This window comes from Anabas testudineus, chromosome 10 (assembly GCF_900324465.2).
Source record: "Anabas testudineus chromosome 10, fAnaTes1.2, whole genome shotgun sequence".
NCBI classification, from domain to species: Eukaryota; Metazoa; Chordata; class Actinopteri; order Anabantiformes; family Anabantidae; genus Anabas; species Anabas testudineus.
In genome coordinates, this window is record NC_046619.1 from 2,071,353 (window position 1) to 2,097,581 (window position 26,229).

Here is a 26,229-nt window from a genome sequence, read left to right on the forward strand (position 1 = left end):
ACAATATGAATCGTAAAAAATAGTGTTTGGCACAGTTTTACTACAGTGTGTTGAGAGAAAGAAAAAAATCTCTCAGTGATTTAATGGGAGGTAAAAGGATGATGTGGGGTGGCTGCTCTCCCTCCTCATTGCTACAAACTGCTTAATGGCTTTTAAAAAAGAGCTGGAGGATGAATAAATGAATGAATGAATAAAGGAAAGAAGGCTGTGGAATGAAAAAAGAATGACCAGGGCTTTCTGGTGGAGGAGATCCACAATGTCCCCAGCTACTACATAAATGTTTTCCTTTACATTTTGTTTTGTGTGTGTTGTAGATGCGACCTTTTTATTCACCTAACAATCAATAATAATTGTCTTCCCTATCACTGTACACAGTGAGCCAAAACAATCAAAGACTGTTTATACCGCTTAGTGGTGCCTAGCAATGGAAACCTTGTTGCTAATTCAGTCAGTAGTCCATCCAACACTAATCCACTGATTTGATTTCCACTGATTGACTGATGCTGCTGCATGTAAAAACTGTGTAAAGCCTGTAATGTCTCCAGAAGGAGTCGTGTGTGATCGTCCTCAAGCGATGTCACTTATGTCAAAGGGGAGAAGTTTGAAAAACAAAATCCTGAAAGAAGTGAGATGACCAGACCTTTGTAGCTGCTCTTTATCAGTCCTGCAGGCTACAAGTTACTGTGTGAAACTGCTGCTGACAGTGGTGGAGGACGGGTTGTGTTCTAGTAAAGTCCCAATGTTTAAATACAACTAAACTGCAACTGTGCATTTTAAAGGAAACGTAATGACGACATAAACAACATGTTGACAATTAACATAGTCACACATACGTTCAGAGGTGACCGGAACAAAGTACACTGTGCTTTTATTCCACTATATTCATTCTAACTTAGTTTGTCACTAGTTACTCTTAGCAGGATTCATTTCTTACAACAATTATATTTATTAATAAAATGCTGATGTATCATTAACCTCCTCTCACTATAAAAGTTGGTTAAAATCAACAACACATTTTAGTCTGAATTTTCAAGTTAGGGACTAAACCTCTACATTTAAGTTTTCAACAGCGGCAAATTGTTTAAGATACACAACATTTAAAGGATGTAAAGTAAATTAAATCTATAAGCAATACATTTGCCTATTTACCGGCAAACAAACAGCACAGGTGGTGGAAACAAAACAAACCTGCACGTGGTTTGATCAATCATGTAACACCCATAACGGACAGCAGGGAATGTCAGGCGCACTGACAAGGGCAGAGTTGTGCACAGGCAGCGTGTTTAACATAGTTGCTGACTGGACAGTAGATTATAGTTTCACTTCCCGCATCTCTTTTCTCAGCATTACACATGCTAATGGCTTTTTTTCCTACTTTTTGACACCCTTCAAAAATTTGGAGTTGCTTCTGGGGAAGATCAGGTGACTTTGGCTTTGCTGAGCCCCCCCCCCGGCCCTCCATTAATTCAAACACTGTTCTTTGTCTAGCAGATGTGGAGCTAATTCACTAGCTTATAAAAAATGAGAAATGCTCATGGCACTAGATGAAAAGTCAGGGGATCACCAAAATCAATAGACGTCATTCCCTGAGGACCTTGAAAATCATTACTAAAATACCACAGCAATCCGGCCAATAGTTGTGTAGATACTCCATGGCCATGTGTGGTGTGGGGGCAGCAGGATAAAACAAGAAGGGTCAAAATCAGAGCAACATAGGCTCAAGCTGCAAATATCAGCAGAACCTGCACCTCCCTGCACTTCTTCTTCTTTAGACCTCACTGCTGAACGCTCACATCTTTTATTTTTCTCACTTTGTAGTGATGTCTTTTTTTTTTTTTTTTAAGATGGCATCATCATTAGGGTCACATTCATGCAATGTCAGCAAAATGACTTGGGAGTGTGCATCATTCCACCAAAATAAAATCAATTCACAGTGAATTCTTCAGTGATTTGCCTCTTGGAGCGGTAATGGAATAGAGCTGCTGCATTGTGCTGAGTGTCAATAAAGCTTAGAGAGTGAGGGAAGAAAGAGAAGAGGAGAATTAGAATGTTGGGATCAGTATTTATGGCATATAAGTTAGTTGCTGAACTGTCAATGCTCTGCACTTCAAACGCAGGTACTAGTACGGGTTTAAATGACGTGCTGGACTTTACATCTGCTGAATTGGCCTGATGTTTGGACACGTGGTCACTCTGATTCCAGTTTGAATGTCTCCGCTTTGTAATTTATCACTCTGAGATTTGTTTCACTTACATTCTTCACAACTTTTCCCCAAATAGTCAAATCCTGACAGAGTGGCATCCCTCTCAACTACACCGTGACAGTCATGCTGCTTGTGATTGCCACTGGAGAAAAAAATAACCAGCTCTGACATCAGTGAAGCAGCTCCAGGCCATGACACAATATTCAACAGAGGAAGCCACACACTGACTCACTGGATGAAAGACCAACTTCTACTCACCAACTGTCTACTCTCACGCGTTTACACTAGCAGGTCTGCTTCTGCTTTCTAAATACAGTATAGGGTTCCTTCACAGGTTGTTTCCACAGCAGTGCTGAAGAATCACAGGAAAGGGGGATCTGTATCATAATATAGATAAAAGAGCAGTCAGCATAGGGGGGCAGAGTAGTGGGTCCGGGGTTTATCTAACAGTTGCTGTTGCAGAAGAGTGTCTCCAGCAGTACTCAGAGGACATTTTCCAAACAATAATTCATTCATTGTATGTGAATGTGATGAATGTGTTCTGAATTGGAATTGGATTTGAATTAGTTTAAAAAATCCAAGATCTTTTTATTATGTCCAATTAATTCCTGAGTACATCATGTACAGTGAGACATCAATATATATCGTATTTAGCAGTAAAGACTGAAAAAAAAAAAAAACACTGACTGGTAGAATATTTGATATTATTCTACCTCACAATACAAATATCAATGTATTGTTAGCTGCTTACTGTATACAGTGGTCAATTCAACATGTCCTTGCAACTGTACCCCCATCAGGCACCAAAATAGCGGCTGGCGCACAAATTGCTGCAGGGGTTGAATTTTGCATACTCCAGGTCCTCGACCTTGTTGTCTTTTACAATGGCACCCACGTGGTGTAACAACTTTTTCATTCAAAACATCCACATAGAGGTGGGTAAACACAGAGGTGTGGTTGGGTTTAGATGTGATGTTTCCTGTGGGAAAGTCCTCTCTTGACCCAAACACCAATCCTAACCTCCAAGAGTTTGTGCGTCTCCGTAGAACATGAGCATGTCACGTTGACCACAGACGTTGGCCGACTTTAAAGTGCATGTTTTGGTTCTTTTCTACTACTCAGTGGTATTTCACAGGAGAAGAGACTCAGTTACTGATGCAGTGGTTGACAAATACACTAATAAATACTTTATGGTGATTCTGATTGTGAACTGTTTCAACTAGATTTGCAAAAGAAGGAAAATACACATACACCAGCATCATTATTGAAGAACAGAAGACAGTATGTTTGCTTGATCCTGTGAATAAAGTGTCATATATGTTTTCCTTTTTCATGTTCAGTGCACATACATACAGTTAGTGTGTGTGTGTGTGTGTGTGTGTGTGTGTGTGTGTGTGTGTGTGTGTGAACCAGCTGCTGCTGAGCTGCCCTCCCCCTATCCTCCAAGGACATTTGTCCAAACAGAGTCCAACCTCTTGGTCTCTCACTTTGTACATGCTTTCATACATCCTCTCTCTTCACCTTAGTGCTCTCTGTATCTTGTCGTCTCTCTCTCTGCTTGTCTTCACCTGTAGACCTCTCTCTCTGCTTGCCTCCTCTCTCGCTTCATGTTTCACTCTGTTCTCTTTATGTAAAACTAGCCAGAAGCTACATTTTGTGAATTAACAATCCAGATTCCAGTGAGACCTTTTGAAATATTTAAGCTCTGAGCGTGTGTTACACTTACAGTGAAGTGTCTTCACGGTTAACATTTTCACTAACTGGCTGAGATGAGGACGGCTGGGGAGTTTTCCAGTAACACCCGCATCTCCCTTCATCTCTAAAGCTGGCCTGACACCTTGTGGCCATAGTTACAGTAGATCTCAAGCTCACGTAAAATGTTTTCCGATTTATACATACAGCATAGTATAATTTTAAGATATACTTATAATACTGGAATCAACACACCCTCCTACATTATCACACTGTAAAAAAAGGAAAAATAAAAATGAGTTATTATGGAAAAGGAGACTGGAAAATACAGTCACAATGAAAATAAAAAATCATTAAATTTCAGATCTATCTAAGTTAGTTTACTTTGTTTTGGGTTGGGGGTTCATGCCATGGGATAGCTGACAGGTAACTATTATTATTACTACTTACTAGTGTGTACAGTCCTCATAGTGTTTGAATATGGAGACTAAAAGAAAAGGCCTGAAATTGTTACTTGATAAAACAAAAAACAAACAAAACTTAAAAACTAAGAAAAAGGCTAATTATGAAAGAACACACGCTGCTGAAACATGATCCCTGGAGCTCCATTACAAGTCAGCAGTACAGCTCACTGCACCACCACTACAGTTTGGACTCCCTGATGGCTTTACTGTAGCGCTACGTAAGGCTGATAAGGCACTTAATGTCCATTTCTGTTGCAGTCAATTAGTGGGAAGGCATATTCTCCTTCAGTGATATAAATAAATATTTTATGGCAGCAGAACAAAATTGCAAGATGTTGCTGTTTCTGGTTACTGATACACTCAAGGATGTTCATTATGTAGTACTATACACAATAATTATAGAATCAACTGATCAATGAAGGAAATGGTCAGAAGTTGAATGCAGATTTAAAAGAATAATTAGTTTCCGTTCTCGTAGAAAACAGTTCAAATTAGTTTTACAGTACAATGCTGCTCACACATGTGCAATGCATCAATAATAACATGTACAATTCTGTTACAGTCTGAGAGGCAGACATTATTCTGCTTTAAGTATTTTAAATCTCTCTACTTGCAAAGGCGTACATTTGCTGATGATACTTACACTTACAGCGTTCTTAGCCTATACTATTCAACCAACAATAGCCTTATTTAAAAATCTATTTTAAAAAATCTATTTAATCCCTACATACATTTTTTACACAATCTTCAAACCAAACAAATGTGATGCTTTTATTTTGAAAGCAGGCTTCTCACCTTGATGAAGGTCTGTAACACTAGTGAACTTGATACAGTCTTTACTTCCTCTTCTCCAAGGTGACCAACCTTTATACACAGATACTCACACAGTGTCCTAGCGAGTAAAAGGTAGCTTGCAAGGCAAAACAGATAGATAGATAGATAGATAGATAGATAGATAGATAGACAGATAGACAGATAGATAGATAGATAGATAGATAGATAGATAGATAGATAGATAGATAGATAGATAGATAGATAGATAGATAGATAGATAGATAGATAGATAGATAGAAAGGACACGCTCCTTTACTGACCTCCTTATTACAGGTTAACCACAGGTACGTACAGTTTGTCTGTTCATTATGTGAAATGGGACCCAACCAGGGCAGTTTCTTAGATCACAGTAAATGTGTGTTTGATTTTCTAGTGTTTAAAGATGCCGTCAGGTGAGGGGAAGAGTGACATGGAGCGTCTGGGTGTCTTTAAAGAGATGAATTACATCTCTATAGGAGACAAGTATACTTCACCCATCAACCGTAAGAATTATCACTTTATTTACTTGCATGAATATGTCATAAGAAAAGTGTGAACACAAATTTCAGCTACTACTTTCAATTAGGAGGTGCTCATCAGCATGAACTCCAGCTGGGCCACAGAATGTACCGGTTCAAATAACAAAAACTATAATATTCAGCTGTACCCACATTAAACTTGTTTTCAGGCCCATTCAACGAGACAGCCTACCATGGGCGGCAGATGCAGGCAGGTGTCGCTACCCAACGATATACTCTGCAGAGCGGCTTTTTTGAGAAGTCCTTCAAACGGATTTTTGAACGTGAAGCACTAAGTGACCCGGTGAGACTAGCCCGACAGCACCGCATCCAACAGGCCAAGAAGAATCTGGGCAAGGCCTTTCTACCCTGTAATGGTGTCAAGAAGCCGTGAGAAAAAAAATACACACACACACACACACACACTATGGTCTATCTTTAGTTTTGCGGAAACTCAGTGACATACGGTTTCAAGAAATAGTAAGTAAATTATTTGCATTCTCCTGGTTTTCTGCATATATTGGTCATGAAATGTGGTCTAATCTTCAGCAAAGCTACAAATATAACCAAACACATCATGTCTAAGCTGATAAAACACAAACAGCTATGATCTATCATTATTTTACTATGCTGCTGTTGATTTCACTTTTAGTCTCCGTAGAAGTGGGTCCCCAGCTAATTCCAAAGGCACAACGCAGAATGCTCAAAGAGGTGAAAAAGATTGTGGAGAACAGCTACAGATTTAAATGATTCTTTGGAGATGGGTTAACAGCTGCGTTCATGAGTCAACCAAAACAATAGGCCATGGCAGGCAGTATCCATGGCAGGAAGCCACATGGAAGCCATTAATCTCCAAACAAAACATTGCAGCACATCTTTATTTGTATGGCACATTTAAAAATAACTGATGTTGAGAAGTACAGAACAAGTTTAAAATGTTTATTTTAAAATTTTAAAATGTTTATTTTAAAATTGATATGATATTTTTCCATAACTTCATAATATTCTAAATAAGACAGGAGTTGTCAAAACCTATTTTGCTGTGGAATGACTTCAAGAGTCATCCTAACAGTATGGCAGAGCTGAAGTGGTTCTGTGAAGAAGAACGGTCCAAAATTCCTCTTTGATGTTGTGCAGGTCTAATCCACTGCTACAGGAAGTGCTTGCTTGAGGTTTTTGCTGCCAAAGGTGATTCAACCAGTTATTACCACACTGTATCATTTACTTAGTGTTATATATACATCAATTTGTATATTTAATGGGTGTGTTCAATAAAGTCATGAAAGATCATGACAGTTTGTGTGTTATTTGTGACTAGTGAATATTAGATTAACTCATGACCAATTTATGGAGTAAACAATTGAAAATAGTTCACTTACTGTTTAATTTCCTAGTCCCTTACCCTAACCTTAACCACCTTAAATAAATGTCTTACCCCAACTCTTACCCTAAGGGCAGAATCATCAACATACAGTCTGTGAATTAGCAGAGGAAGAACCAGGACTATGGATACAAATCGTAAACAAAGCAGACTTCCATTTTCACACCTCTCTCATTCTCCACAAATGGCATCAGTTTCTCTATTCCAGATGGTCATATCTCTAAAACACTAATGTTCGTATGAGATGAAAATGGAAATGGATAAGAGCCTTCTGTGTGTGGCCTATTGACTATGCATGTGCTTGCTTTTGTCACTTGTGTTTCTCTTCTTGTACTGTGATTCGTTAAGCTAAAATGTCAATCAGAGTACTCTCTCTCTCAGTCGATGTGCCAAATCTGTTTAAATAGAGCTTTAGTTGTGCCAGAGGTACAGGAGACATTGCAAAAATTGGCTCAATAGACACTCACCAATGACCCGCTGTTGGTCAGTGGCTGACTGTCGGTGTGTCACTGCCCTAGTCTTATCCATCTAACTTAAATATCTAACCCCAACCTTTAGAAAATGATGTCTGTACATGACTATCATGTATGCAGACCCTCATGTCTATTTATTCTTTGCATTTACTGCTTTTTATCACTATTACATTAAGTCTGTTTGACTTTCAGCTGTGGTTCGGGAAGTTACTATGGGACTTTATCAGGACCAGTTGAAGCCATGAGTCCTCTAGCAGTTGCCCAGAAAGCATCTCGTTCACCTGGACGTAACGTTATGACCTCACCTCCCAAGAAAGGCAGTGGATACAGGTTCATTGCAAGAACTCAGCCACTTATTTTTCCCTCTTTACAACAGAAATCACAGCAGTAGGGTGTACATGCATTTTTATAGACCTTGAAACAAAGTAGCAGCAGAACTGTGTTTCCTCCTGCAGCTATCCCAACGTAACATTGTCCAAAATTGAGCTGTATGCCTCGGACCCTTACGACAGAGCCAAGGAATTACTGAAGGTAACACTTTCCATTTTATTATACCAGTCTAACCTAGAGTTGAAACATAGAGACATACAGACAACCACAATAGTGTGTGTGTGTGTGTGTGTGTGTGTGTGTGTGTGTGTGTGTGTGTGTGAGATAACAGAGGGAGGCAGCAATCCATCGTTCCAACTTAAGAGATGGTCCCTTCAAGCTTAACCTTCACCCTAAAGATTATTTTCAAGCCAATCCATACCACAGTGAGAAACCGCTCCCACCAGCTCCTAAGCCTGTCTCGCCAGCACAGAAAGTCTCTCCTGTTCCCTTCAAGCCCTCGTCCCCCAGCAAACGGGTGACTATCTCAGTCTGCTCTAGGTAGAAATAATGATGTCTGATATGATGCAGTTTGTTGTACATACTGAACGGTTCCCCTGCACATGTGTTAGATTGGAGGAATGAAGGCTGGGACATTTGACACTTATCCTTCACATTCTGCTGATCCATATACCATTCATCGTTCCAAACGGACCAATCAAGAACCAGTCTTCCGTCCAGCTCCTGGCCCTAAGACCACACCTGTCAAGAGTATCATTGTGGCCAATGTAAACAGGTTTGATTCCTTTCTCTCTCCTGTGGTTCATGACTTCCCACAAACCATCCTGTGCATCATGCCTTAGGGAAACATGCCAGATTAAGTGTGAAATATTCAAGAAGTGGAGAATTCTAAGTAAGAAAGATTTAAGATGAAGAAGAAAGTTGTTGTGATTCCTTAAGTTTGACTTGAATTCACCACACATCTTAGAAAATACAGCACAGCCTCTTGTCTCCTTTGTTTACAAAAGCTGGCTACAGTTTAAAGTACAAGAGAAATTGTTTGCCAAATGATTTCAGATTTCTGTCTGTAGCATCTTTAAATTTAAAGATTGCATCTTTAAAACTTGCTTTTTTCTTCTTCTTTCAGGAGAGTGAACACTGCAAACTACACTTCAACTATGCCAGCTATAATGACGCTCTGATACCTCTGATATACCAACACTAGTTGTACAGTGCATATTTTAAATGTTTATTAACATGCCATAAGAGGTTTAAACTGTGAACCTTTGTCAGTTCTCTTTTATTGTTTCCTTTATAGTTTATATTTTAATGTTGAAAATCTTACAACTTGGAATAAACAAGGGCTTAAAAGGATTAGTAGTGACTCTTCAGGACAAGAAGTTGGAATGTGTTGCAGAAAGAAAAACTTTATAATATGTCCATAACACACACACACCAACACACACACTAGAAGTAGTTACTGGAAAATATTTTTTTTTTTCAAAAGAGGTTTCAGCTACCAACAAATATTAACAATATTAATAAAATACATAAATATATATTTCTCTTAAATCAATATTTCATTTTAAATGAGAACATTTATTGTACATACATAGCTCACTGTAATGGTGAAGGAGCAGAGAAGGACTAGAATTACTGCATTGTTGTTGTATGCCTTCATCACCAGTGAAACTGTAGTTTACATGCATGTGTGAGATATAACACTGATGACAATGACACTAGTGTGAGGTCACAGTGACATTGACCTTTGGCCTGCAAACCACCAAAATCTATTCAGTCCAAGTGGAATTCACAAGACATCATTCAAAAACATATTGGCCAGAGCTGTTGTGGAAACACAGTCATAAATACTAGTTTCAATAAGTAAAGCAGTTTTATAGAAACTGCTTTACTAGAAACGTTAGTATGGATCAGTATAGCATTAATGAGAATAACATGATGGTTAAGATAATGGATAATAGAGCAATCAGTGACAAAATTCTGATAAACGTATGCTGTGTATTTATTTTTAAGTCATAGTAAAATTCTGTACAACTGAAATGGAAAACACAAGAGATGTGTCTTGCAATATCTGCACATGAAACCAATTTATTAAGTTAGAATTTTCCTAAAAAATATGTCACAGCTCCATGGGAACATGAAGATATGAAGATGAAGATATAATAGATTTGGATGTTGTTGCAGGACGCAACAAATGGCAACAGGAGTCAGGTCAGATGCACATGTCAACTGTTTAACATAATTTCACCCACAGCAATACTGAAGACACCAAGGTTGCAGCACTGTATATGTCATCAGAGCACCACCAGGCCTGCAGGCTGCAGGTCCTCCAAAAGCTGGTGGATCATTATCATTAATGTAAACTGCATGATGAATTTTGTGATTTTAACCTCCACTGCAGAAAACTGTACAACTGTGCTCAGAATGATTGACACCTGCCATTGTTTAATGTAAATGTACAGTAGATTTAATCAATTATGCCAAAGAATTCACACACATTGGACACAGATACTTTGTTATTTAGTTTCTGTGAATAAAATGGTACATTTCAGGTACAGGAAATGTACCATGAGTACCATTTATGTATATTTACAAGACTAACTGATTATGAGAAAACCCTTTTGCAATTGTGTTGCTCAGCTAAGAACAGTTGTACTAATGGAGCATTCGTTAGGTTAGTTTATTATCTGAACATCAGTAGTTGTCTGTTTACAGGATCCAATAGGTACAAATAGCCAGAAGGAAAAACCTTTCATGAGAGACCCGTCAGTCCTGTCAGCATCAACAGTGAAAAAGAGACCTCAAAGGCTGGACTTCAAGCATGGTGGAGGCTGCGTGATGGTCTGGGGGTGCTTTAGAGGTGGTAAAAGAGGAGATTTGTACAGACTGGAAGGGACCTTTAGGAAGGAAAGCTATTAAAATATCAAAATTGACAGCTAGAATGCACAAGACAAGGTCTATCAGGCTGTAATTGCTACAGAGGTGTGTGTTTAGTTTTTTTGTTTTTTATAATTTTATTATTATTGTTATTGTTATTATTATTATTATTATAAGGATATATATATATTAAATGTTTTGTTAATATTGCCCATAGGGAACATTTCTGCAGCATCTACGCAAAGGCGGTCTTTGAGAGAACTTCCTCTCCCAGGATGCATAGCGGCGTCCTACCCTTTATAAATGAATGCGTGACTTCCGCTCTGCCTCTCAGTCTGTTGGAACCATGAGATACGTGCGTGTGCTGGACTTTGTGTTACAGCTGGTGAGTATTTAAAGCTGCTTCAGTGTGTTTGTGTTTAAATACAACAGAATGTGTTTTATAAAGATTTGATGCCCTTAAACCGCGCGGTGTACTACTTACTAAAAAAATAATTTGACATTCAGTGTAAGAAGTCAATGGCGTTCCTGTGTGAATGCACGAGCCAGGGCAAAAATTATTGAATTAATAAAATAAAGTAATGATGAATAATACTGTTGACGATGCGCAGTTTAAATATGTACGGCGGTTTATGAATTAGTTTAAAATTCAGATTTCCATTAGCACTACCGGTGTCCACGTGCTTCTGCTCGTAGTACGTTGGGTCGTCACCCACAGTGGGTCGCGCATGCGCACTACAAAGCACGCTGGCAACAGTAAAGTAGCTCATGTATTTATGAAATCCTCAAATAGTTAAACAAAACTTAAATGGTGTCTAGTTTGCTTGTCTGACACATGTGCAGTGAGTGCTTTAAAGGTTCTCTATTGCCCACTAAGACTAATGAGGGTTATTTCCTGTGTGATGCAGTGAAGTATCTGAGTGTTTATCATGTTGTTTTTCAGAGATGCTGTGTCCCCTGTTGAAGGAATATCTCAGCAGAGCAGCGGCCATGAGATGGAGCTCGGACCCTCCTGCCTCGCCTTGGCTTCACAAAGGTGAATACAGATTTTTTTTGTCACACAACACAAATGGCTGTTCCCTCTCTCCACTCCCCCAGCTCTAAGTCAGCTGACCAGGCGATGTGTTTGGTTCAGTGTTACAGTGCTGGCAGAGGAAGTCTCTGTTCTTGGTCTCGGCTGTGCAGGCTCTGTTTTAGAGACTGCTGATGCTGAGCTGCTGCAGAGCGTGGCCCGACGAGAGTGGCCTGTCCTGATCCCCCAGCAGGGCAGGCCTAGTACAGGGCCGCACATTCATTCTGACAAAAGCAGAGTGTTGCTATTAGGTTGTTGCAACAAGTGTTTATGAGCGACTGTCTGAATTCTTCTGTCTGTGGTTGTTGCAGGCTGAACTACTGAGCTGCTCACTGTGGAGCAGGTGAACATGCTGCAGGCAGGCTGACTGAAAGTGAGTGCTGTAAAATGTGATGTGACTGAATAATCAAGCTGACAACACACCATGGTGAACTTTAAACCCTGAGCACAGCAGCTGACTGTCGGTAGTGAGCTGTGGTTCCTGCTTCATTTGGACCTCTTCATTTCTCTGCAGGGACATGTGTCCCCTGTGGCCAGCAGGGGACAGAAAATGCCTGCAGAAACTTGGGCTGACAGATCGACATCAGGTGTGTATGACAGGAGTCATGTGCATGAGTGTAAACACTGTAAACCAATCTTGTACTGCCCTGGCAGAGACCTGCTGTTCTCTGCTGGGGAATCATAGTATTGGGAGAGAAACTCAGGACTTTGGCACAGGTTTCAGTAAAACCAGTTTACAGAAACCTGACTGAAGACCTGATACATGCTGCTGTAACACGTTACACTGAGCTTAGAATCGTACTGTTTGCTAATACTGGATTTGTTTTGTGTTCAGTGAAACCTGGGCTGGATGACTTCCTGTCAATCTGCACCCTGTCCATGTTTCAGTCATGGAGCTGAAACCTGACTGAGACTGTAAATATAGGGTATTTACATTTATCCTACTGTCTAACTTTACACTGTTATAAAAAGACATAAATAAAATGAAATTGCACCTCATTGTCCAGTGTTGTGATTTGTCACTAAACAGTTTTTGGACAAACCATTATAGCTAGGAATGTACAAAACTAACATTGAGCACTTAAACAGCTGCTCACTATAGTCAACATACGTTGGTGAAACAGGAAAAGGTGAACGGTCAGTGGTAGAGTACATGTGGAAATGATCTACAGCTTTATAACTTTAAGATATATAAAGGCTTCATATTTTACTTCACTGCATTTGACTTTAGATGCAGCTTATTAGTATAAAAACTCCCTCTGCATTTGCTCATTCTGTTCCTGGAGCTTTTTAGTTACAGGGAACACAGAGGATCTTTGACAAAACAAACATGTTAACTGCAACATTCACTGATTCATTGCTACTAAAGGTTAGTTTGGGATGTCTACTGTAGTGTCATACTCATGGGGCTAGCAGCTGCACCATCGTACCTCTTCCTGATCCAATATATAGCAGCATGTCTCATTTTTGATCAACCAAAAAAGGTTCCTCCACTTCTCAGATCTCTGCACTGGCTTCTTAGCTGCTGCATCAGGTTCAAAGCCCTGACTCTTACCTACAAACTCCCTCATCCAGGTCTAAAAGCATATGACATCTTGCAGTCCCCTCACCTCAAAAGATCCCATGTAAAACCTTTCAGCTCTGTGGTTCTATGATGGTGGAACCACCTCCCTCACTCCCAATTTTCAAAACCTGCTGAGAGCAACTCTTCAGAATCTTTCCTCTGCACTTAATACAGATATATATTTTTATTTAAACAGTGTTGTCTTAAATATTTTGCCTTGTACTTGTAAATTGTTGTTTCGAAGAAGAAAAAAAAAAAAGATGGATGACTTGAAAGTTCCACAGAAGACCTGAACATGTTCAGTTCTGCAGAAATGTTTTTATGAGGTAAATGTGGAGCAGATCTGGACCAGACTTGTTCTTTATTAGTGACTCAGTTTATTGACACCCAGAGAAATCCCTGTCTTGGTACAGTACTGCTACTTAGTCCTTGTAGTGAAGTACTTTTTTACTAGATTTGTTTAAAAATCAGATCAGTCCTATGTTTCCCTATTTATCAGTGTTTGGTTCATAACACTTCTGAGAACACATGGTCATGATGTCATGCCACTGATGGCAATTTCCATAAAGGTCAAAGAGATCAGGGGTGTCAAACTCAAATTCGTAGTGGGCTAAAATTAAAAACGTTGCGGGCCAAACTCAATCTTTATTGAAACATTTTTCTGCAATTGTGCATCTCTCCAGATATGTAATGTTTAATCTTTTCATATGGAAACAAACTTTAGTTTTACGTAAACATTGAATCTGGAGCAGGCAAAGCTTAATATTATAAATAAATGAGAAATTATATTTGTAATAAAACACATCAGTGGTATTCACTTCTTGTTTAAATGAATAAAATAAATTATGTCGTTCTGTTGTCTTTCGAGTTCCTTTTAAATGAAAGTCTTTTTTCACAGGCCAACAACAACACAAAATAATTCTAATTTACTTAAATAAAAAAGGAATCCTTCAGGAACAGTCCATGCCATGGAGCAGAAGAAGTGCATAAAGACAGCATTGATTCAAGCTCAGTTTGCTACACTCTGATTTACTCTGATTTACTCTGATAGATCCAAATGCATCAACGTCTGGGGTTCGGCTCTGAGCTGAGGAAATCCTAAAAGCTTGGGCACGGAGTTGGGGCAGCGCGTCGGGGAAGAAACATGGAAGCTGTGCAGCACCCAAAGAGTCCTACTTTGACTTGAGGGTGTTACTACACTGGAGTTCAATCAGCTCCATTTGGAGGTTGGTTGGATTACTGAGCAGTTTAAATTTGAATTTCTGGGCTTTAAGCTCAGTACGGAGTAATTAATAATACAGGGGCACGCTACAAGGTGTGTAAGTGCACTGCAGAACAGATTTAGGTGACGGGTCAAAGGTCATTGTGAAATTGAGATTACCTGAGTGAGATGTGCTTATACTACATACTGAATCAATTCAGCGCCAGGTCTATTCAGGTAGATTCCATCTCTCCTATAATTAGAGGAAATAGAGCAGATTGAAATCGACTCAGCTCAGTGTTTGTGAGCAATAACGTTGAAGCTCACTTAAAGAATTATTCTTTTGACAGTTGTCAGTTTCATTATTAACCATTTATAAGAACGAAGAAATGGTTAATAATGAACGACACCTGCCTCCTCTTCACCACGTGTCTGTTCATCCTGTGTGCATGTGGTTAAGAGGAGGCAGGTGATGGGCAGCACAGTGGTAGAACTGACAGAACTCCTGCCTCCCAGCAAACAGGTCCAGTGTCCAAACCTAGCAGCTGAGGCCTTTTCTGTGTGGAGTTTCCATCTTGCCACTGTGTTTGCGTGGGTTTCCTCAAAATATCAATATAAATAAAGATGACTTATTATTTTATGTTTGGTTTTAGTGGTTTTCTATATTAAGAATGATCATATACATGTGTGGAATGAATTTTAATGATATCAGTTAGCATTTTATTGTCCAGATCCACAATTCATGAAGTCCACAAGGTGCTTTAAGTACATTGTGCAGACTTCCAGTGATTAGATTTGTGTCGTGGTTCTGTCCTGCTCTCTGTGTTTTCATGTTCTGTCCTGCTCTCTGTGTTTTCATGTTCTCTCCTTCCCTCACTCCTCCCTCCTGACTTGATCACTATGCCAATCAGCTGATGCTCTCCACCTGTGCAGAGGTGTCTGCACTTCATATTTCTTGACCAGGTACAACTACTCTTGTTTTAATCTCTCTTGCACCAGAAGAGAAGGAGGATTCACCATGGACAGTCACAGACGGTGTAGTACACACAGTGACCAGCAGGGGGAGCTCCACGCACAGAAGTCAAGGTGCTTAAAGCTGCAGATAAACAGCAGCTCACGTAGGATGCTGAGAATTAGCTCAACTGCTAAAAGTTAAAAGTTCTTACAGGATCCTTCAGAGCTGTGTCTTAAAAGAAAAAAGAAAAATGAATGTTTTAGAAATGCGATCCGCCGTCTCCAGTAAAGTTGTTGTCCCAGTACGGATCAGTCTAACTTTAGATTTAATGTTTCTACATCTGCGAGATACAACAGAAAACATCCAAAAAGTTGAACGTAGTCTGGCGTGACGCCGACCTGTGACCCCGGAGGGTGGGGGTGGTGGGGCGGGGTTTGACTCAGCTGAAGAGATTCCTGAGGGAGAAAAACATTAAAACGACGAAAAGAGGGAAGAGGAGACGAAAAGAGGGTGAGTTTAGAAATCTACTCTCACGATTAGCCGGAGAAAGTCTCAGATCCCGACGCACTGAATCTTCACTTGGAAATTTACAGTCAGGCGAAAAAAAAAATCTGCTTGGCTGCACAAAACAAATCAGGCGGATGTTTTTAATCACGAGTTTCAGCTGCGACACTCACGAGTTATCTCTGGACTGATTTCTGCAGCTTGTGGTAGGAAAAGTGGAGCATTCACCCAGAACTGACTCAGTAGATTCTGCAGATCAACCAGGATCCAGCTGCACCTACTCTCCAACACTGTCCTGGACCTTCATCCACAGCTTCACGAACAGATCCGATCTAGTTTAAAGGGATTGTCCACTTTTGTTGGACTGGTTGAGGCGTATTTTCTTTTTTTTTTTTTTCTCCAACCTGTATTCTATTAGCTGAAAATTCACCATAAAATGAGTGGAGTTTGGTGCAGCTGTGTGTCAATCTTGTACGTCAATGTTTAATGACATTTTCTGCACATGTCAGCAGGACTCACAGAGCAGATTGCAGTTTTACTGAACACAAGTCTCATCTCGTCTGTTTCACTTGATCGCCCTGTTGCAGATTTTTCTGGCCTCTGTCGTTTCAAGGCACTTTACAGTGTAATGTTAAGACCTTGAAAATACACCTGATGTGTCTTTATGCAGCACTTTGATCTACTTCACAGTGATCTCATGGCTTTTCAAAAACATTTTCTGGAATTGTGAGTGTGTGTGTGTGTGTGTGTGTGTGTGGAAAGACTTCTGCAGCTTCCCTTTGACCCAGGCAAAGATGACTTCCTTGCAGCAACATGTTGCAAGCAGAGCGAAGGGGAAGTGAACTCAGATTGTTTAATGGATGGAGAAATCCTGACGCTGACACTCGAGGAGGAAAAAACAAAAAACAGCCTGTTATTGACCTGACAAGATGTTTGTAAGGAAGTTGTGTAATGTCCCTGAACAGCTTCTGGCATGCCCTTAAGGTGAAATGCACACTTGTAATCTTCTCTTTGAAGTGAGCTGAGGTGGGCCGTGGTCGTCCCCTTCTGTCCAGCCTGCTGCCATGTCTCGCTACCTGAGACACTTCACCGCTGTGGGGGACGTGCATCCAGGTCCGTGGGAGGAAGAAGAGCTGCACGTGGCCAGCGAGGAGCTGAGTCCAGCCACAGGACAGTTTCCCACAACGCTGACCTTCAGGGACTCGCTGAAGAGACTCTACAGCTCGGATCACTTCCAGGTACAAGCAGCGTACGTCAGCTGTGAATGTTTGATGTCAGGAGGTAGTGCTGAACCCCTGCTGCTGCTGCTTTCAGGTGTTGGTGGTGTGTTTGGTCATCCTGGATGCTTTCTTTGTTCTGGCGGAGCTGCTGATAGATCTTGCTATCATTAAGTTGGAACATGGCCACATTGCTCCTGAGGTGAGCTAAAGACCTGTCCACATACTCAAAGCGACGCTGTAATTAAGACTTTCACGTGATCCGACTAACCAGCATTTGTTGATGCAGGTGTTTCATTACCTCAGCCTGTCTCTTCTCACGTTCTTCATGGTGGAGCTGGCAGGGAAGCTGTTTGCTTACCGCCTGGAGTTCTTCCATCACATGTTTGAAGTGTTTGATGGTTTGGTGGTGGTGGTGTCCTTCGTGTTGGACGTTGTCTTCATTTTCCACGAGGACGCCTTCGATGGGATGGGTCTCCTTATCCTGCTGCGACTGTGGAGGGTGGCCAGGATCATCAACGGTCAGTACCATTCATTAGTTAACAGCGTGTACACACTAAAGCATATTTACATCTCGGTCCAGCTTCACAGAACAGATAACAATGACACTAGGCTGTGTTGAGAGAAAGGATGCGTCTGTGTACCGTGAACATCCAGAGGCGACTGTGTTTGTGTCATAGGTATCCTGGTGTCGGTGAAGAACCGTGCGGACCAGAAGATCAGCAAGCTGAAGGAGAGCTACGACCACCTCGTCCAAAGAGCCACAGAACTACAGGAGCGCCACGACAAACTGGTGATTGCTGAACTGAAATCACATATGAAAGGTTTAGATTCAAAGAAGTGTTGAGTCTGAGTCTGAGGTCCACATACAGGAACAGACATTAATATTATTTAAAGGAAATTCATGTATATACATTTAGGTAATAGTTTATTTTACAAGTCCTGTATTTGTTTGGTAATTTACTGGAAACATTTCTCTTAATTTCCAAAAGTTTATCTGGTATTTAGTTAATTATTTGAACGATTTCTAAGTCATATACAGTTGAGGAGAGACATGGTAAAAACCTAGCAAATGATGTATTAGACAGGTGAAAAATGATTGATATCTATCTTAAACCTAACACTAATTAAGTTTTCATCAGAGAGAAAATTTTCCACATTGAGTCACTTTATTTCACGTGTTTCTAAGTCAGGTGCTAATGAACAGTCTCTTTAACAGGACCTTAATACTAATACTAAGTGAAGACAGAAATCCATCAAGAATTGTGTTTTTGAATGAGGTCCAACAAGAAACTGACTCTTCTGTCTCCATATGTCGTAGGAACAAGAGAACCAGAAACTTCAAGCTCTCCTAAAGAAGCACGGCATAGACTACTAACTCTTCTGGAGCTGCTGTTCCACTCATTTATATCATGTACCTTCCTGCACCAGTGTTTTTAATTTTCACACTCTACACTCCATGATAGACTTAAATTTTTTTTCAATATTGCTACAGCATTTACTAAATCATCAGACTTTGAAGGTCAGTGAATCCAGCTTCTTGTCATTACAGTGGTGGAAACCAGCTATTGGTCTCCATTTATCTTATGAATGTCAAATACCGTGTTGTTATTGCATATCTCTTTAACAAAGCCGTGAAGCCATGACCTGCTTGTAAATACCAAACCTTCTTCAGATTGTTAACTTGTACATAAAAAACACAAATTTTCCATGTGCGAAGTGTGTATTGTTTGAAGAACAGATTTTTAAAAATTAAGTTTGGTGATTTCATTTATTAAAAAATGTGAAATAAATTACATACAAACATTCTATATACATTATTCACACAGTGAACAATGATGACACCAGTGTGTGTGGTAAATGTTACCACACAATTGTGAGTAGACTGTTAGGGAAGCTGCTGAATCAGACAAAAGGAAAGAAGAAGTCGAAAGGTAGTTTGGCGTTGATGGTGGGTGTAGCTCTGAAACCAGGAAGAGCAGCAGCAGACACTGGTTTGAAGGCCACCGAGCTTCTGATTGACAGGAAGCTGCTGCCTCCAGACAACAGGCCCTGTGGAACAATGAGGAACAGACACAGTAGAGATGGAAGATTGAATATCCACTGCATCTTTAGATTTCTCTGGTACCAGCAATTGTGAAAAAGTAACTGTTACCAAGCTTGTTGTGTTAGTCTGGATTACTTCTTTGACGCTCACAATCTGAGGCTGGGGGTTCACCAAGGATCCATATTTGGTCCATTCAATTTCCAAATGATGTGACAAGGGAATGCTGCAACTCTGGGCTGCCTGCAAATGACAAAAATACTGCTGGATGGTGCCACACATACAATCATACATTCTCAAAGGAAAGCTGGTAACAGTATTCTAAGCCAGTGTTTTATGAGAAAATTATTGTTAAAGCTTTTTAATTATTATTAGAATGAAGATTCTACAAATGAAATTAATTTTCTTTTAACACAAAAAAGTAAAAGTTAATTTACTAAAGCTCAAACTAAAGTTTGAATATGTCCCTAAAATAAGTCCCAGCTGTATGAAGAAAAACATAATCACAGTGGTATAGAAGAGGCACATTCATCCACTGGAAAACCAATGATAAGCAAGGACAATAAGGTCCAAACAATACAGGTTCAACAAAAATATACACAGCAGAACACAATATTGTAGTGTGAGTAATAAAAAGGTAGTAAATGCATAAATGTAGAAAATGTAACTTCAGTAATAAATGGATAAAAATTACAATATCAAAAAAATAATTATTGAATTAAAAAACTAAACAAAAATAAGTAAAATTAACTAAATACACAAATGAAGACTCTTGATGTATTAGATTTGTTCTCACCTCAAGACTGACATTCTGGATCTGCACCCAGTCCAGTGGATTTTCTAAGGGGGAATTTCCAAAGGAAGCCACATACTGGGGGTAGTTTGGTCCTCTCAGAACATCCAGAAGCACCTGGGAGACGAGGGAGCAGTTGGCAGCATCCTCCAGTCTGCAGGTACAACAACAAGTCACCATCCCATAATTGTTAGACGGTGTCTGTACTTGGCAATGAGATTTATTAAATTTTGACAACGCTGTACCGCAATGTGCAGCCAGACACCGAGTCCAAACCAAACAGGACAGGAGACCGCTGATGTGGAGCCCGAAGACAGTCCTGGTCCTCAGCATTAGTGAGAAGAGACAGCGTGTCTCTGAGGTCGATGCTTCTCACAATCCCAGTGAAGACGCCTGTTAAGGACAACTCTTAGGCTCTCATGGAACACTGTTAAAGGTCCACTCCTCCTTGCTAATGTTGTCAAAGGACAGTAAAATATTCCCTGTGATGTTCATTCTCACTGTCTATACATTAGCGTGGGTTAATGTTAAGTAAAGGATATTCTGCAGTTCTCGTCCCAGACACAAGTGGAAGTCCAACCACATAACCTGGGTTTCCACTGTAGTGGATAGCCTCCTCCTCACTGTTCCGCTGTAAAATACATACAGACAGTCAATTACTACTGTTTGTAAGACAAAGAATTAACTTTGCTTTGTAAACACTCAGTTATTAGGAATAGGACATGGTTTTGTCATCTTGAAAAACCATACAGTCAACAATGTGTTGTTGAGAGACTCTACCTGTACAAAGGTAATGTGAAACTCCTGTTTCAGAGGCAGTGTTGCTCCACTGACAAATCCAAGTACCAGAGACAAAGTCACATTGATTATCTCACCAGCTGGGTTGTACTTCATTACATAGACAACCTGAGGACACAAAATGTCTGGTTAGGCCAGCAAATTCAGCTCTACTTCCTGTTGTAGTGCTACAGTGTTAAAACCACTGTCCAGTTTATTTTGGCACACTTGTAATGCAATCTAATATAATCTAATATAACTGTGTTTCCATTAAGTTGACTATTATAGTGCCTGTAATACTTGTTATTGTTGACACAGTCAAAGAAGAGTTGCTTACAGATGATTGATGTTTTAGCCTGGAGGTCATAATTAGCAGAGGAGTTCTACATTACATCTCTAATATCCTGTCCTTCTCCTACCCGTGTATACGTACAGTCAAGTACACCACCTCTAATCATTAATCATAATGAAAATAAAAATAAATAAAATAATGTTGGTATTAATCTCCAAACCTGGCTAACACTCTACAAACTATCAGTGTGATGGACTGTGGTCATCTCACCTTCAGCACCACATTGGCACAGAGGTCTGGGTCAAGAAGAGCAGGTCTCAGGTTTTCTCCTCCGCTGATGTTCAGCTCAGCCTGAGTCCCATCTACAGATTGCAGGATGACTGAAGCCACGACCACAGGAACAACCTCCAACAAGAGCAGGAACACACACAAATGTAGCTCCTGCATTATTTATATACATTTACAGATTTCCATTTGGTGAAACTGCTGTTTTTACATTGCTCGTCCGTTTACAGTATTGCTCGTTCCTCCTGGCGCTCACCATTGCTCTAAGCATTCTGTTGCTGTGAGTGGGTTTATTATGTTTCAAGCAGCCACTGGTTCCACAGGTTCAGAACTAAACATGCAGAGACTTAAAGTTGTGACATTAAACCTGTTTTACTTGGCTCAGGTTCAACCTCAGTGAATTCAATAAACTTATGTTATGACATTATGGTATTTTCTCTAAACATCACTACATGCCTCTAGCCCTTTGTTTTTTGTCTCCCTCTTGCGTTCTATAATTTTTTCTAGGTTTTCTTCAGGAAAGGAAGTTGTATGGTCCAGGTCCTATGAGCTGGCGGCACCAGGAAGTTACTGGAGGTTCTCCCTGATCATCTTCTTTTCTGTTGCTGTTCCTTTCTCTCTCCTCTTTCCACTCACCCAAACAGTCGAGGCAGATAGCCGCTCACAGTGAGCAGAGTTCTGCTGGAGGTTTCTTCCTGTTAAAGTTTTTCCTCTCTACTGTTTTTGCTCAATGGGGATTTGTTGGGTTTATCTCCATACAACACTTTAATATGTGAAGTGCTTTAATTTATACAGTGTTGTAATTTGGCACCGTATAAATTGACTGAATTGAATGTACATGCCTAAATTAAGTCTCTGTAATGTAAAGCAAGTGTTAAAATAAGTGATTACTTCCTTCTTTTTGGAAAGTGAACCTTAAGTTGTGAGATAAGTGTCATGTTTTTCTGTCCTGGCATTGCAGCAATGAACCTCAAAGTTCTGTCTTTGCTAACTTAACTTACTGCACATGTGGCAAGTCGGAAGGAGATGTTGAGCCCTGCAGCGCAAAAGCCATGTCTCTTACTACATGTGAAACTCGCTACTTACCCTTTACTTACAACGATACTACTACAGTGGTTCTACACACCTACTGTATTTAAAGGCATTATTTTGCTTATATGTCATTATGACATCTGCTCTGATTCTATGAATCATGTGGCACTAAAAATACAGTATACTGCTGTTGCAAGACAACACAGCGAAATATTACTTTATTTTCCTATATTTTATTTCCTATAATTTAATTTAAAAAGCAACTTGACTTTTAGCCTGAACACTTTTGATACATACTTTCTGAACTCTTACTTACTCACTCTAAAAACTCTAAAATGGGACCAGGATCAATAGAGCAATATACAAAGAGCAGGAATACTTACAGCTGTGTCTTTATTCTTGCCCTGTAGAGTAAAAAAAGATTTAGTTTAAAACCTTGAAAAACTTTTGTTAAAGTGTTCTAAGCATTTCCAATACAGTAGCTTATTGATCTTGTGAAATTTCTATTTAAATATCCATGTTACTTTTACATGGTTTCGTATCCAAAAATTATTTAAAAATTGTAAAGGAAACTTCTTCTGAGACTCACAGCAAAGAACTTGATGTTAGTGTAGGTGTCCATGTTAAAGGCCGGCAGAGTGCTGCAGTCCTGATCCAGGACCACACGTCGGGAGCACTGACTGCTCTGATCCTTTAAGAAGGCTATTGAGACAAAGGGAAAAACCTAAAGCAGACCTTTAACAAAAAAAAAACAAACTAATTTATAAAAACATTTCTATAGAGTAGAGAAGCTTGTCTCAAACTATTCCCTTAACAGCTAAATGAATAGTCCCACAATTCACAGTTGAGACCATAGTGACGTTAAATTCACATACCTGCAGGGCTGGTGTCCACACAGTCAGCAGTGACACCAGCAGTTGGCAGCCAGAACAGCCCTCTCTGTCCACTCTCCCCAGCCGTAACCATCACATCCCCATACTGAAAACACAGGCAATCAGCAGATAGTAAATACAACTACCCAATGTTCAATAGATCATTTAAAAAACAGAGTTTAGAACAGACATGCCTGGTATCCAGACATGGCCTGGAGGTCTGCAGTGGACTGACTGTTTTCCTTTGAGCCAAACAGAAAGCTGGTAAATTGTTTAAAGAGTGAGTCGAAGTTGCTGTCGGTTGGGAGAGCAGGGGAGGGATGAGAAAATCCATCAACACCTTAACAGACAAAATAACAAAAAGACAAAAACAAACAAAAATTCCTTTGAGACATAGCTGCATACAGTTTGTGGTCCATATCAGCTTAGAGAGTATTACAACTACTTTTATTAGGAATACTTTAAATACTGTTAGGACTCACGGTTTTGTGACTGAATGCAGAAAATGTCATAATTTGTCTCCTTCTGGACAGACGACTGTAGCTCTGAGTAGCCAGCTGCTGTCCTCCCTAAAGTGTAAGATACTACATCACGGCGGCAAAACTGCTTGTTGCCACTGCAAACAGAAACAAATGAACACCAAGGATGGGCCTGTATACTATAAGTAGTAATGTTACCTCCACATGTAATTATGTAAGAAACACTGAAGTCATGCTGATAAACAATGGAAATAGAAGTCAAGTTATTCAATAGTAGTCTGGCCCATTTAATCAAACAACTTTTTTTAAACTTTCACTTTAATGCAAACTCTACACTTTATTTGATCAGTCTGTAACAAAATGGTAAATATGGCAAGATTCTATTGCTGCATTGATAGTGCTGTGGAAATATGCTAAATTTACCTTGTAAGCTATTAGTGTACAGGTAATTCCATTTGTGCCCAATGTGTTGCTCATCCTGTCTATTAGTGAGCTCTATAATTATTTAAATGATCACTTTTAATTTAGACTTTATGATCACTTTAAAGAAACCTTTCTTGTGTGCTTTCTCTTTTCTTTCAATACATATGCTTTGTGTACTGCAGTGACTGAAATACTTGCCTGACGGTGCGCACTGAGCAGTCAGTGAATAGAGCCACCTGATCCCTACACTCTGTGTCACAGCAGCAGTTGATGTCACACACACCTCTGAGCTCATCACAGGGACACAACCTGTCAACTTATGCACACACACAGACATACACAGAGACATGCTCAGATTAGAAAGTGCTAAGTATACAGTATATACAGTATTATTCACACACACAGTACTGTTCATGTGTTTAAACACCTGTATGGTTTAAGTTTGCTTATGCTTATCAGAAATTTGAAATGTTGTACAGTGTACACAGACAGAAAAGTCCATTTATTTGGTCCATTTAGTCCATTTATTATAGAGTAATACCTATGTTTTCATTGTTCATATCACTGATAGATTGGTAAAAGCACAAAGTTCATCCCTGGCATATAACGTTAACTTAATGTGACTTTGATCAACTTTGAACCGAGGAACAGCAGCTGCAGACTGCTGCTAGCCACCTAACTAGCGCTGTAGTTAACTTGCTAACCAGTTAATTAATAAACGCTAACTGCTACGTAGCGTTAGCTTAAATTATATAACGTTAGTTTTAAACAAAGAAATGGCGAGCCAATTTACATTCTAACATAAATACATATCTATGTATACATATAGTTTCGTTGAACGGAGTGTATAGCTAAGCTATGCAGCTATGTTAGCTGGTGAACATAATAGCGGCTAACGACAGATTACCTCCAGTGACTGGAGTGAGCAGGCGGCCTGAGACGGGCAGGGGCTCCGTGTTTGTGTGGCTCGGTGTTGTGGTTATCGACTCAAACCCTGTAGGCTGTGTACTATAACTGTTCGTAACATCGTATGTGACATTGTGGTCACCAGACGCAGTCGTGTTAAATACGTGGCTTGTTATATTTTCCTCCGTAGCCACAGCTGTAAATGACAAAAACAAACAGAAGAGCCAGAGTGCAGCACCCGAGGACGCCATGTTTGTTTAGCCGTTGCTATGGTTGTTCTTCTTCGTTTCTGTTCTCACTTCGTCTGTGAAGCATTACCGCCACCTGCTGTCCGTGGACAGAGCTGTCCCACCTGGACCTCCTGCTCAGCCCCGAGGTGGAAAGATTAGTGATCAGCAACTCAATCAGAAGATATATTCACTGATCACCGGTATATTACTGTCATGACATGTGACATAACCTTGGTCAAAGTATTTCTTATGTCTAATATCTCCAATTAACATGTGTGTATTTAATATACATAGACAGTCACACACACTTAGGCCTCCCTCTCCTAAGCTCAGCCTGCACATTGACTGTGGTTTCTCTTGTTATTCGAAAGATTTTAGGTAATAATTTCACTCACTTTATTAATTACCTCTCAAAGCCAGGTGCTCATATCACCCTGGGTGTATGATACATTTTCTTAAGTCTAGAGAACAAGCTTCCTACTGTTTATCAGTAGGAAGCTGTTTAAATGCTGTTCTGTCGGTTTCCAGTGAACAGAACCCAAACCCAACATCTGCCTTGTTTATGAAGCTGTATGTCCTAATATAAGTCATTCTTAAAGACACTGTTTTTATGTACAGTGAAGATCCATCTGATGTCACCAGTCAAGCTTCTTGTTATCGTCCTACAGTTTTAACAGAAACTGTAGGACTACTCTTCAGAAAGTGTTGACAGGAGCATTTGAACAAAGGAAACAGTGAGGAGTGATGCTGAAGCATCCACTGTGTTCATATGTAACAACTCATTAAACTAAATGTGCAAACCATTATTGATTTCAATACTATGCTTTTTTT

The 26,229-nt window shown here is 39.9% G+C and overlaps 3 protein-coding genes, 1 long non-coding RNA gene and 1 other non-coding gene across 8 annotated transcripts; 4 read left to right on the forward strand and 1 right to left on the reverse strand.

Annotated features, from left to right (window-relative positions):
• The first annotated feature begins 5,358 nt into the window (after positions 1 to 5,358).
• Positions 5,359 to 9,298, forward strand: c10h4orf47 (chromosome 10 C4orf47 homolog). 2 transcript variants are annotated; one of them, XM_026357083.1, is made up of 8 exons: positions 5,362 to 5,478; positions 5,568 to 5,676; positions 5,862 to 6,081; positions 7,738 to 7,875; positions 8,001 to 8,076; positions 8,207 to 8,392; positions 8,487 to 8,650; positions 9,002 to 9,298. In XM_026357083.1, the coding sequence occupies exons 2-8, from the start codon at positions 5,577 to 5,579 to the stop codon at positions 9,054 to 9,056; spliced, it is 939 nt and encodes a 312-aa protein (XP_026212868.1). In that variant the 5' UTR covers positions 5,362 to 5,478; positions 5,568 to 5,576; the 3' UTR covers positions 9,057 to 9,298. The 2 variants fall into 2 exon arrangements, with proteins under 2 accessions (XP_026212869.1, XP_026212868.1); XM_026357084.1 differs by lacking the exon at positions 9,002 to 9,298 and having other exon boundaries at positions 5,359 to 5,478; positions 8,207 to 8,415; positions 8,487 to 8,619.
• Positions 9,299 to 11,079: 1,781 nt separating this feature from the next.
• LOC113160593 lies at positions 11,080 to 12,823 on the forward strand. The gene is made up of 4 exons (XR_003298702.1): positions 11,080 to 11,137; positions 11,696 to 11,788; positions 12,136 to 12,411; positions 12,660 to 12,823. It is a non-coding gene; the product is annotated as an uncharacterized LOC113160593 (long non-coding RNA).
• Positions 11,846 to 12,044, forward strand: LOC113161143. Its single transcript, XR_003298730.1, has one exon. It is a non-coding gene; the product is annotated as a small nucleolar RNA SNORA74 (small nucleolar RNA).
• A 3,147-nt stretch (positions 12,824 to 15,970) lies between the features above and the next one.
• hvcn1 (hydrogen voltage-gated channel 1) lies at positions 15,971 to 18,974 on the forward strand. Of its 3 annotated transcripts, none has more exons than XM_026358230.1 (6): positions 15,971 to 16,054; positions 17,066 to 17,286; positions 17,363 to 17,467; positions 17,555 to 17,786; positions 17,946 to 18,058; positions 18,587 to 18,974. In XM_026358230.1, exons 2-6 carry the CDS (start codon positions 17,113 to 17,115, stop codon positions 18,641 to 18,643), a joined length of 681 nt encoding a protein of 226 aa, XP_026214015.1. In that variant the 5' UTR covers positions 15,971 to 16,054; positions 17,066 to 17,112; the 3' UTR covers positions 18,644 to 18,974. The 3 variants fall into 3 exon arrangements, with proteins under 3 accessions (XP_026214015.1, XP_026214017.1, XP_026214016.1); XM_026358232.1 differs by lacking the exon at positions 15,971 to 16,054 and adding an exon at positions 16,070 to 16,983; XM_026358231.1 differs by lacking the exon at positions 15,971 to 16,054 and having other exon boundaries at positions 16,997 to 17,286.
• Positions 18,975 to 19,064: 90 nt separating this feature from the next.
• On the reverse strand, positions 19,065 to 25,420 carry tctn1 (tectonic family member 1). Its single transcript, XM_026358229.1, has 14 exons — positions 25,170 to 25,420; positions 24,461 to 24,578; positions 23,843 to 23,976; positions 23,555 to 23,700; positions 23,364 to 23,466; positions 23,078 to 23,190; positions 22,872 to 22,892; positions 21,442 to 21,576; positions 20,883 to 21,008; positions 20,645 to 20,733; positions 20,348 to 20,485; positions 20,106 to 20,256; positions 19,421 to 19,552; positions 19,065 to 19,317 (listed from the first exon to the last, which is right to left on the reverse strand). The coding sequence occupies exons 1-14, from the start codon at positions 25,417 to 25,419 to the stop codon at positions 19,171 to 19,173; spliced, it is 1,803 nt and encodes a 600-aa protein (XP_026214014.1). The 5' UTR covers position 25,420; the 3' UTR covers positions 19,065 to 19,170.
• Between the last annotated feature and the right edge of the window lie 809 nt (positions 25,421 to 26,229).